Here is an 11515-nt window from a genome sequence, read left to right as displayed (position 1 = left end):
AAGCAACAAGGATAGTTCCCTCCTCTGGATAGTCATTGCTTGTGTGCATTTTCACAACTTACTCCTCACAGCTTTAATAGAAAGAGATATAAATTTATAAGCAAGTGTTTCTGTCCAAGTGTTATTTATTTAAGAAAACAGTGCTTATTACATGATCAAACTGTAGTTTTTTTTGTTTTTTTTTTAGCCAGCCCTACTGTATCTTTTTTTTTTTTTTACAACTCTAGTACAAGTCTATTTACAGGATCCACCTAACGGAAACATACATGTGGGCCTTTATTAATTACAAAATCCTCAAGTGTTTTTTCAAAAAATAAAAAATACCTATAGATGATTGAGAGATAAATAGATAAATACACAAACATCTGATTTAACTCAATCATTCAATAAATAAATAGAACAATAAATAACATTCAAAACATCTTTGGCCAAACTTGGGCCACCTCATTCTCCCCACAGAGCTGACATCGGTCTTAATGTCAGAGCACAGTACAGCATGCTGACTCAATGAGCTTAGTCTATGGGGCTTCAAGGTACAAAAAAAAAAAAAAAAAAAGAAAAAATGGACATGTGCCATGAAATAGCAAGTGAAAGAACAATTATATTGAGGCACTTTAAAGGATGTTCCAGGAAATGACAACATTTCCGTGCATTTTCCCCAAGAGGAAACAAAATGTAAGACAAGAAACAACATTCAATTGACAAGAAATTGAATGGCTGCTCATATAATCATGTCAGCATGAGTTCCCTTATTTCTTCTTCTTCTTTTTTTTTTTTGTCTTTTATTTCTTTTTTACAATTTTGGGATTGAGCATAATAAAGTACCATAAAAAAAACCAGTGAGACAAAAAACGTAAAAAAAAAAAAATAAAAAAGGAAAAGGAAAAAGTAAACAATAAAAGCATGTCATACTTGATAAAACTGATAAAAAATATGACAAAAAAATCAAATAAATAAAAAACAGTTAAATTGTTACTTTTGGAGTCCGTGAATAACATCAATGTGTGTTCTCCGTGTTTGTCGAATTCGACTGAGTTTCTGACTGTTCTCCAAATATCCCTGCCAGTGTCTTAAAGCGAGGCCCCCAATCACTGAGGTAATCGTAGTCTTCCTCAAAGTCTACTGCGAGGGACTCGATGGAGCTTAGAGACTCTGCCACAGAGCCATCACCTTCGTAAGCATATGTGGCCAAGGAGTCGTATGGTGGGGCCGAGTTGTCCGTGTCATGTTCTTTCAGACGCTGGTTGATGAAGTCTCGGATGTCTGCGCTGTCCTGAGAAACCGGGGGCCTGGGGCCTCTCCTCATCTCAGGTTTGACGTCCCTGCGGTACAGGTTCTCCTTGACAACCTTGGGATTACGAAGCGTCCCCATGTCAAAAGCGTGCGTGTCCTCTTCCCCTCCCCCTTCATCGTCATAATGGATGACATTATCTCGGATGTCCTCCTTAGATGACATGAGGGTTTCTTTTTTCTTCTGTCTTCTTAAGCCCACATAGAGGACAACGATAACTAGGGAAACAAATTAAGATTTTCACATTAGACCACTTACAGATCCACTCTACTGTCTTTGAGCTTTTCTTGTCAAGGAAACTCTTCAAAGAATAGCTTTGTGTGATTTGCAGCTCAAAACAAGCCAAGGTCTTAAGATAAAAAAAAATAAAAAAAACAGCTTGAACATAGTTGCACTTAATTTAAATGTCAGTTGCAGTCTCACTAACAATAAACGTAGCAGATCTGGCAATGCTGACTGTAAGTCTACCTTTTTTAGTGGTAAATTTCTCTGGTATAAGGCTTTACACATGCACAAAGGCAGTAAAACTAACCTATTGAAGAGGTCCCTTATGGGTACAGATATTGAGATACTCTATTTGAAGTTGTGCTAGGTAGAAAATAAGGAGTTCCTGGCTTGTAACCATGGACTGTGCAGTTTTGAATCTGTTATTTATAAGTGGGGATTTTTTTATACATGGTTGACATTGCCAAAAATATTGATTTTAATTTTGGCAACAACTTTAAACAATAAGTTGTATATAAAATATAGACATTGTAAAAATCATGTTTTTTTTTTTTTTCAGTTTACCATTTCATGTAACCTTATGGAGTTAAAATAATCGTTTTGTAAAGTTTTCAGTAAGGTATGTCATTTTGTGTCTAGGTTTTGCTCATTTCAGCATTTAGAAAGTGTCTTTAGGTATCAGCTATTTTGGCTAAAATACTCTGACTTTTCTGGTCACACAATTTAGATTTGGCTTTTTTTTCTGCACGTCTAAAATCACCTGTGACATTACACATAGTTTATTTTACAGTTAAAAATCTCATTTATAACATGCAAAGACATAACTAAAAGGATGGACATTACTTTCTCCTAGTGAACATGTTAACACACTGGCATTTGCAATCAACTCAGAGTCCTGCTGTGCATAACTACAGACTTAAAGACCTAATAGCAAGACCGTTTTTTTTTTTTTTTCCTGAATCTTGTACAGATATAAATCTCACATGTTACAGAGTTCAAATTTCTGTTTTAATTCATTTTAATGAGATGTTAAAACAAAAATTATTTGCAGCCAAGATAAGTTTTACACAGATTAATGCTCATTTTAATCTTAATTTCTGGCTATTTCATGACTTGTAATTCAGTGTTCCAGTGATTTGGTTTGAGTACCAATAATTGTGCATTTGCAACAACAGGCAACGCACAAACTTTACACATTATTGAAGGTTGAATTGCACTGCTGACAGTATATCCAGGACATCAGTTTGTTTTGTTCACACAAGCCAACATAGGTTGTCTAAGGTTCTGCATATTTTAGACACCACACTAGACAACCATTGTATTTTCTTTTTTTTTAAATGCATAGCAGTAAATTTTCTACTCTGCCTTCTCTCCTGTCAGTGCAATCTGTCTTACTCTGTCTATCTCCCCTCTGTGTCCTTTACTCTGTATATGCACTGAATAATGCAATAAATATGTGTTTTTCTTCTGGGTTTGTGATATATGGCTGCACCTCGGAGGTGCAGCAATAGCCAGAATAACTCTGAAATCTGTCAGTAAAATGAAAGAGTCAAATAAATACATTCAAACTGGAAAAAAAAGAAGGAAACGGAATGGGTCTCTTTATTTAAACCTTTTTTTTATATAACTTCCTCTCTCCTTTTTATTTCCCGAGAATTGTTTTCTGTAGTATGCTAGCTCCCCCTAGTGACACTATTGTAGACTTCAGAAACATCTAGCTTAAGTAGGGCACCCTGGTTGAACACCAACTTGTCACGAGGTCTACTCAATCCACGTCTGTTTGGAGAAAATAGATATGCAAATCAAACTCTCAGCACTGGTTTGTTTAATTTACATCTTTTCCCCTCACAAGACAAGTGGGTCATCACAACAAATCTTGCACAGAAGCAAAGTAGCTCTATGGAAATGCTCACAGTGTGAGTTCTGATTCTCTCTGCCACTTCCCTTCTTAGGGACAGCATGGCAGTTCGGCATCATCCTCAGCCTTGAGGCGCTGAGTCAACTTGAAGCTTTGAAGACGGTCTTCAGATGAAGGCAACACACTGACACAGCTCTACAGCATACCACCACAATCCACTCTTTGCTTTTATGATTGATAAAAGAAAACAGTTAAACTTAAGTGAATATTTTACATAAATACATTCATGAGGCCCATGAAAGAGGATTAATTATGAGTCATAGTTGTAATTATATGGGATTCTGTGTTAGACTTTAAATTAGAAGGAGATGGAGAAAAAGTAAATACAGCTAAAATCAAAGGTCATTGCTACCCTTGACTTCCAGCGTAAAACAAGAACTCCTTTAACAACCACCCACACCACGTTCATGATTTGGAAAATGATGCCATAAACCTACATTTACTTCTTCCCGACTATGCAGATGAGTTTGAAAATTAATAGCAGAAGATTAAGGGGGAGTTTTATAACCCTGACCTTGTGGGAAACATAAAAGGCTGTAACTTGGGAAGCATTGACAGGGCAGCAAGATTGAATTTAGTTTATAGAGCTAAGCGACCCTCCCTTTAATCTTTAACGTCTCATTGAATGCCCAAATTCACATGGGTTCTATAATTAAATGCAAACACTTATGGAATGAAGCTAGCCCAACTCTAGTGGTCATCCATGATAAAGAACAGGAAGCCATGTCAGCATGACATAAAGACATTTCCAGTGAAAATGTAGCATCATTAATAACTAAAACATATATTAATGTGTAATTTGTGTCTAAGTCCTTAAGCAGAAATTGCCCGTGCTTTTGTAATTAGTCTTTTGCTATTTCTTTCAAAAATCCAGATAATCCAGAATGTGGAAAAGACTGACAGGTGTGCTGACAAGCCAGAACACTTTTAGAAGAAAATGGCTCAATGTTTTATATGGTCCTGTTTGACCAGACTCACCTCCTTAAACAAGCTCTGTGAAATTCAGCTAAGGAACTTTGATATTCTTGCTGACAAAGAGTGGAACGGATCAAACACATAAAGACAAAAAAATAAATAAATAAATAAATAAGTAAAAGAAAACCTCCTGAACTTTCAAGGCAGCTCAAATCACCAACAGTACAAGAATAGTGGTGGAATAGAAATGTCAGTAGTTTGACATTTCATAAAATGTCAACTCGTCTCTTTTTGACAAGAGTTAGACGGGAAGATCAATACCACTCTACCAGAGTCCAGTAGCCGCTTTGAGACTGCAAGGCAACCAGTGGAGAATCCAGGACGTCAGTCTATCCGCGGCTAAGAAATAGCCAAGCACATACACCCCATTAAAACTCGAAGGCGTAGTTTTTATACCAAATTAAACAACTGAGATGTGTATCTGCAGCTGGTTTTGGCAGAGCTGATTAGTTTACTTTTGTACTCATAAAACTACACAGACAGCTTTATCTCACCTCGGATCTCTAGGCTTTGCTACGTCTTGCTATTGGTTTAAATTTAACCAGGACGTGAATGAATGAATGATTTATTTGTCATATGCAGGTTAACACAGATTCAACAATGCAATGAAATGCTCTAGATCAGAAGAACTGTTCGACTCGCTATAAAAACAATAAGTACTAATAGCATGCAATAGAAGTACAAAATAAAAGTGAAAGAAAGAAATATAATATTTACAAAGTACAAAAAAAATAGTAAACAATTTAGTAGAATATAACACTGCAGGTAGGATAAATAAAGTATAAATAGAGTATTTTACTGGTAGTATAATTGCTTAAATGATTATTGTATTGCGCATGATATATATTGCACATAACATATATTGCACATGTTGTGTGGCAGGGTTTTGCCCAGGTAGTAAATGACAATGTGATGAGTTATGATGGTAAGGTAGTGACATACATGATAGTCACATAGCGCAATAGCAATGGACATATTAGTTGTCACAGATGTAGTGTATTATTGTCGTTCCTGGTATCAAGCATTAGCACCTAAATCTATTTGATTAAACTGCACATTATATACTGGTATGCATTTATATAATTCTCACTATTTTTTAAACGGACAGGGAAGTATAATTATAGATCAGATGAGCAGACTGTATATGATAATTTCAAGAAAATAAAAATAAAAAAAAAACTGTCAGAAACACTGACAGTTATGTTTCGCACCATTTGAAAGTGTCAAAGGGTGCCGATAAAACTGTAGGATTCCAAACACGAGTTGAATTGTAACTATCAGTGACATTATAATAAAATTTGTATTTTTCATGACAAATCTCACCTAGGAGGATGATGATGCACAGGAGTATGGCAATAAGAGCTCCTGTGCTTAGACCCACAGGCAGAAAGATGGCCTCGGCACTGCATGTTAACAGGGATCCGTCCATTTCGCAGCCACACACACGGATGGTGAGCGTCCCCGTGCTGCTCTTGGGTGGGTAACCGTTGTCTTCGATCACAACAGGCAGGAAGTAGATCTCCTGCAAACGTCGTCTGAAGCCACTCCGCTTTGTCACAATCCCAGCCGTGTTATCTGAAAGAAACAAGGCAAGGTTTTTGCATTCAAAAAAATCTTTATCAAAAGCAAAAAAAAAGAAGTTCTGCAAAACATACATTTTGTGAGAATGATGTTAGAAGAAACTTAAACAGTTGTGAAGTTTTAAAGCTCTCTGCAGGTTAAAAAAGGTTTTGACAAAGTGAATAAAACATCTTTCTTTCAGTGTTACCTTACATCAATCAGACTAACCTAAAAGCTTCATCTCAAGTGTGGAGGTCCAAGTATGAGAGATGATTGATATATATATATTTATATATATATTTCTGTCTGTCTGTTAACTCTGATTTTAAATACTCTTCAAATGCCTCTGAGATTCAGATGAATAACTTTTCCATATCAAAGTCTTGTCTTATCAAAGTTCTCATTATTTTACATCATTCACTTTAAAAGCTGCAAATGTCTGACCATACCCAAATCACTGTATTACATTTTAACTTTTTCCTTTTTTCAATTTTTTTTTAATCTATTGAGAATGGTTCTTATCTCGTATTCTCTTTGCTCAACACAGATAAATACCAGATTAGCTATGATAGATACATGCTGAACGCTTCCCCCTCTCCCCCCCACAAAGGGACCAACTCGAGAAGACAGCCGGAGGTGTAAGGATGGCAAGTTGAATAGAGGGCGACAACGAATACAAGAGAAAGGGAGCGTGTCAGTTTGAACCTGCCTGTTCCTGTCTTCTGCAGCCACGCTGTCTGACCCCTGTCAAGCTAAGTTTGTTGAACTAACAAAGCCGAGCACTCTTTCTTGACAGGAGGTCAGGCATTTTAACACACCTTGCATGTTGTGCAAAGCCGCAATTTTGTTTGTGCTCTCCCTCCCCCATGTCTCGCTGAACCCGTGAGCATTTCCTTTGGTGTTTGTGTCTCCTGTCCCTGCCTATCAGATCCCAGTTTGAATCAAGACTGTGTGTTTCCAAAGCTACTGGCAGCCAGGAAACTGAAAGACAGTGCGTCCAAAAGGTAAAAGTGGATCAGAGGTTCAGACCTGGCCTTGTCAAGGATTGTGAATGCATTTGTTTCCCTGGCCCCATCCTGCCATGTCCCACTTTTCACTGCACGTCATTCTGGTTTGACTTCAAAGGACTAGGCGAGTGCACGCTGCACAGTGTCACATTCGGCCTTATCATACTACTGGATGCTTTAATGTTATTTTCAGAGGTGAAATTTGACACTGTAAAAACCTTACAGTAGCTTCAACCACTAACTGATCAAGAGTCAAGCTTATTAAGCATCAGATTGTTTAATTAATGTATTTATTTTGTACAAAAAGTTGTTGAAAAAAAAAAATAATAAGTTGCTTTTTATCCACCAAATTAGCTTTGGTTCTTTGAGCCCTCTCGTTCAGGATTTTTGGAACCTTGATCTTGTTTAGTGGCTTTCCAGAGTTTGAGAGAATAACCTTTTTCATCACTGAGGTGACATCAGTGAGGCACCTTCTTTCTGTTCTTGCTGTCCAATCAGCAATTGGAAGGCATGTGTCATATTCCAACTGGGACCTATCTTTCCAAGGTTTGTGCTAATCTTATTTTGTTAAAATGTATCCAAAAAGCAATCCAAAATGAAACCAGCTCAAAGTAAAACCATTTTATCAGTATGAAACAACTGTTTCAGTAGCTGTCTTTTTTTTTTTTTTTGGTTCCTTATCTGTTCTATTAATTATCAGATAAAGAGAGACATTTTAAATTTGTTCCATAGCTTAAAGAATACATTTTTAAAGTGTTTTAATTCCAATTTATGTGTGTGCTTGTAAGTCTGTGTATGTGTATGGGACTAAGTAAACACTTACTTCCAAAGTCTCGGATTGTGAAATTCTTGTTCTTAATGTCTTCCTTTGACGTTCTAAAGGAGAACTGTTGTCCAGCACTTGATAGATCTTCATCTTTTGCACCAAAGATTTGAATCACCTGGTAGGGATAACAACAAATATATCAGTTATAAAAAAAACACCTTATTTAATTTAAACTGTTACAGCTAGATTAACCTAACTTAGTGTCATACATCTGGGATACACTGGTTGTCTTTGAGAACATTAGGCACAGCAAAAAAAAATCTGATTTTTACAGTCGTAAGGTGAAAAAAAAAAATAATACAACACTGAACAGAAGTGCCAACAAGTTCTGAGCAGAACGCATGGCTGACTTGTCAGTTCTAGAACCAGGCAGTGAATTGGTCTCTCTGTCATTTTGGATACAGCCACTGAGCACTTGATTGAAAACTTTGAATGTCTCCATCACCTCAAAACATGCTGTGATGGATTAACTTCATTTAAAGCTGCTGGATCTTGTTCAGTGGTTATAATTCCAGAGTGAGCCACACCAACGGCATCATGTTGAAGTATTTCTCTGATTTATTCATTATTTTTTATTTTATTTCTAGTGAGATTTATTTCCTTTGTCTCAAAAAATAAAAAAAATAAATAAAAAAGCATAAAACCCTGGATGTTGAAATCTTAGACATCTGCACCCAAGCTATGGAACTGTTTATTTGTAATTTTGCTATGCATTTTCTCTACCTAATGAGTTTACTGATGCTATTTTGTTAGCTGTATATATTACACTTCTGATTCTGCTGAGATTGTATAATCATGAGCTCAGTGATTGCCAATCTACAAATGCAACACACAAAGACCTTTTACAATGAACTCCAGAAATCTCTCTTTATGCTAGTTATAAGTTTTATTTCCTCTTGAAGAGGAGTTGATAAATTGTTGAATAATATTTGACATTTTTTATAGAAATGTTAATGATGCTTAGATTCTCAGTCACTCAGGTCATGTTGATCCTTTATGCTTGAAAAGAAAGCAGCTAGACTCATTTTCTTGGTTATTGAAGGTTACATACACTATCTTATAATCCGTAAGGTTTCATCAAAATGTCATCAGAAGTAAAAAAAAAAAACATTTAATGAGATAAAAAAGAAAAGAAAAGAAAAAGTTGACTAAAACAAAAACTAACTAACTAACTTATATGCTCTTCCATCTTCCAACACACAGTTGATTAATTTAGCCACCAAATGTATAGAATTTATTTCCATTTGCTTCCCTACTATCATTAAACTTTGTTTGGAAGGATTTAATGTCCTTCTAATGCAGCTGTACAGCTATTCTGCTGCTCCTCACTCTCCAGGCTTGACCCGCTGAAGACCTCGTGCCCTGGATCCCCCACATGCAGGAGCGAGTAATCAGCCCTGCTGTCTTGTTACATTATTCTAACTTGGTTGCTCTCTCTGTTTGCCCTCTTAGTATTTGAATAAAAATCCCTTCTGGGGAGTAAACCTGACACTAGGTGTGATGAGTGTCCTGTCGTGCTCCCCATGGCAGATGTAAAGTTCACACTCTCAGTCCCCTCCAACCAACTAAGCTCTGTGATGAATACATTTTGCTGAAGCTAACAATTACTAGAGACTAATTTACTGGTTTATGTCATTTCAGTTGGTAAATTAATAATTTCTGTATAATTGCAAAAGTTCATCAAACACTGCTTTAGGCAGATTGCAATGTTTTGTATAATATATTCCTAAAAAATAATAAAAATGAAAGTGAAAAAAAATGTTTCAACTCTTAAGTTTTAAAACTCTATTTTGATGAATCAAAAACACAAATGTACTACAAAAACAAACACAAGAGGTGTGAATGTTTATTTTAAAATAAAATAAAATAAAGTTTTTTTGTTTTTTTTTTAGCAAAATGGCACATTATTCATAAAGAACAAAGCTATAATGAATGCATTGGTCCCACTAAAGCTATATATTTAATGATGTTTGTGTAAGTCACTTTTTCATGTGTAATTTCAGAGAATCAGCCATTTATGCTGTTAAATCAATTGAATATATGTATACTTGAATCAAACAAAAGTCAAGTTAAGTTTGATTCAATTTATTAGGCTCAACATGTCCTGGATGACTGAGAATCTACATCAGCATAATGTTTGTTAGAATAGTGTTCAAAAACCAATTAATGTACCATATATAAGCAACACTAATCACCTTGTTTTGAAAGCACTCAGTTTTAGCTCCTGTGTCTTTAATTCTTTAAGCTACCCAGCTACTTCTGTAACATACCCAGACAGCTGTGATTGGTCAGAAACAGTGAAGTGCAAAACAGCTGCTCTGTACTTGACTGTTTTTTTTTTTTAAGACATTCCAAACAAGTCATCACGCAGATGTTATGCAAATGTGTTTTACAGTGTAGTCAAAGGAGGGAAGAAATATACTTGTTTTATAACAAGTTAGCAGGTGCTGTTGGAAAAAAAAATGTAAATGTGAACTTTGGTGTTCATCACTTGGCAGACCGTTTAGATGCATAAAAAGCTATTGAACGCTGAAGGGAAAGAAACAGCCGAAACAGCTTGGCATGGGCTTTTTAATTAGAATTTGTCATGTAGAACTCCTCCTTTTCTTGCATTCAAACGCACTTCCCACCTCCCTGTGATCACGAGCGGAGCTGTTACGGCTGTAAAAGCCTACTCCTGTGTGCTGTTGTATATGTTAAAGCTTCAAGTATATTTTGCTTTCACACTCAGCTGCATTGTAAGTAAAGAAAGATAAGAGTGCCAGCTAAATGCTGTAACTATCACTGTAATTGCCTCACCATAATAAGCTGATTCACTGGTTTAGCATTTCAATGCTGCACGATAAATTGCAAAGCAAAATCTTTAAACAAGAGAAACACATTAGAGAACCGGCTGCACTAAATGCACCTAATATGTATTGATTTGGGTTTTTTTGTTGTTGTTTCCTTTGATATTGCTTTTTCCCATTTTACACTTGACCAGTTGATTCTGGCTAGAGAACATGTGAAATAAGGAAATGTCCTGCTGTCTAACTTTGCCTCAACGGTGATCTTTTTCATTTGTAAATCTCTGCTCGCCTTCCTGATCTTGACGCACATTTAACTGAAAATAATCAGTCGATTTCCTTGCTTGGCTTCATTCCGGTTACAGATTATTTTCAATCAGAGGAGCCTCAGCACGAGACACTTCACTACAAGCAGTTTGTATGTATTTTAGCTGTGTGAGTGAAGATAATCATCAAGGGGGATGTGTGATGGATTTTTCAAGAGAGAGATCTGCAATTCTTTATCATCCCCCAGCTGTGTGCAACACCTGGTAGAGTCACGCTGTGGAAACACTGCAGGGAAGTGTGCATGCTGGAATGGGGGACCATGAGAGGAAGCACGGAAGGAAAATAAGTGGGGCAAAAAAAGGGAAAAGGGAAGATAAAATGAAGATTATAGGGAATGGATAAAAGAGTTTAAAAAGCAAATGAGAGGAAAAATTATACATTTTAAATACAAGACATTTTTTGCAAGATGATTGCACCTGATCTGTACAAAACGCTGTCTTTATGATGTTTGCACTCAAAATACAGTGGTGAAAAGAGAGAAGACAAGTGAGAAAAAGCAGCACAATATCATAATAATATGTTGATAATTAAAACATAGAACTTTGTTTTAAATATATTCTCTTTTAAGTTTTTCAACATAATGTCACTTTTGGAGCCCAA

At 36.1% G+C, this 11515-nt stretch overlaps 1 protein-coding gene across 1 annotated transcript in view; it reads right to left on the bottom strand.

Moving 5' to 3' along the window:
• Positions 1-203: 203 nt before the first annotated feature.
• LOC108234660 (cadherin-12) overlaps positions 204-11515 on the bottom strand; it is a 130568-nt gene continuing 119256 nt past the window's right edge. Inside the window, exons 10-12 of the mRNA XM_017414026.3 lie at positions 7800-7917; positions 5733-5984; positions 204-1509 (exon numbers count right to left, since the gene is read on the bottom strand). Of these exons, the coding sequence (XP_017269515.1) occupies positions 998-1509; positions 5733-5984; positions 7800-7917 (882 nt within the window). The 3' untranslated portion in view covers positions 204-997. The remainder of the gene's footprint in view (positions 1510-5732; positions 5985-7799; positions 7918-11515) is intronic.

This window comes from Kryptolebias marmoratus, linkage group LG21 (assembly GCF_001649575.2).
Source record: "Kryptolebias marmoratus isolate JLee-2015 linkage group LG21, ASM164957v2, whole genome shotgun sequence".
Lineage (NCBI taxonomy): Eukaryota > Metazoa > Chordata > Actinopteri > Cyprinodontiformes > Rivulidae > Kryptolebias > Kryptolebias marmoratus.
Note: the sequence above shows the minus strand (reverse complement) of the source record. Positions and strands in the feature narration are given on the sequence as shown.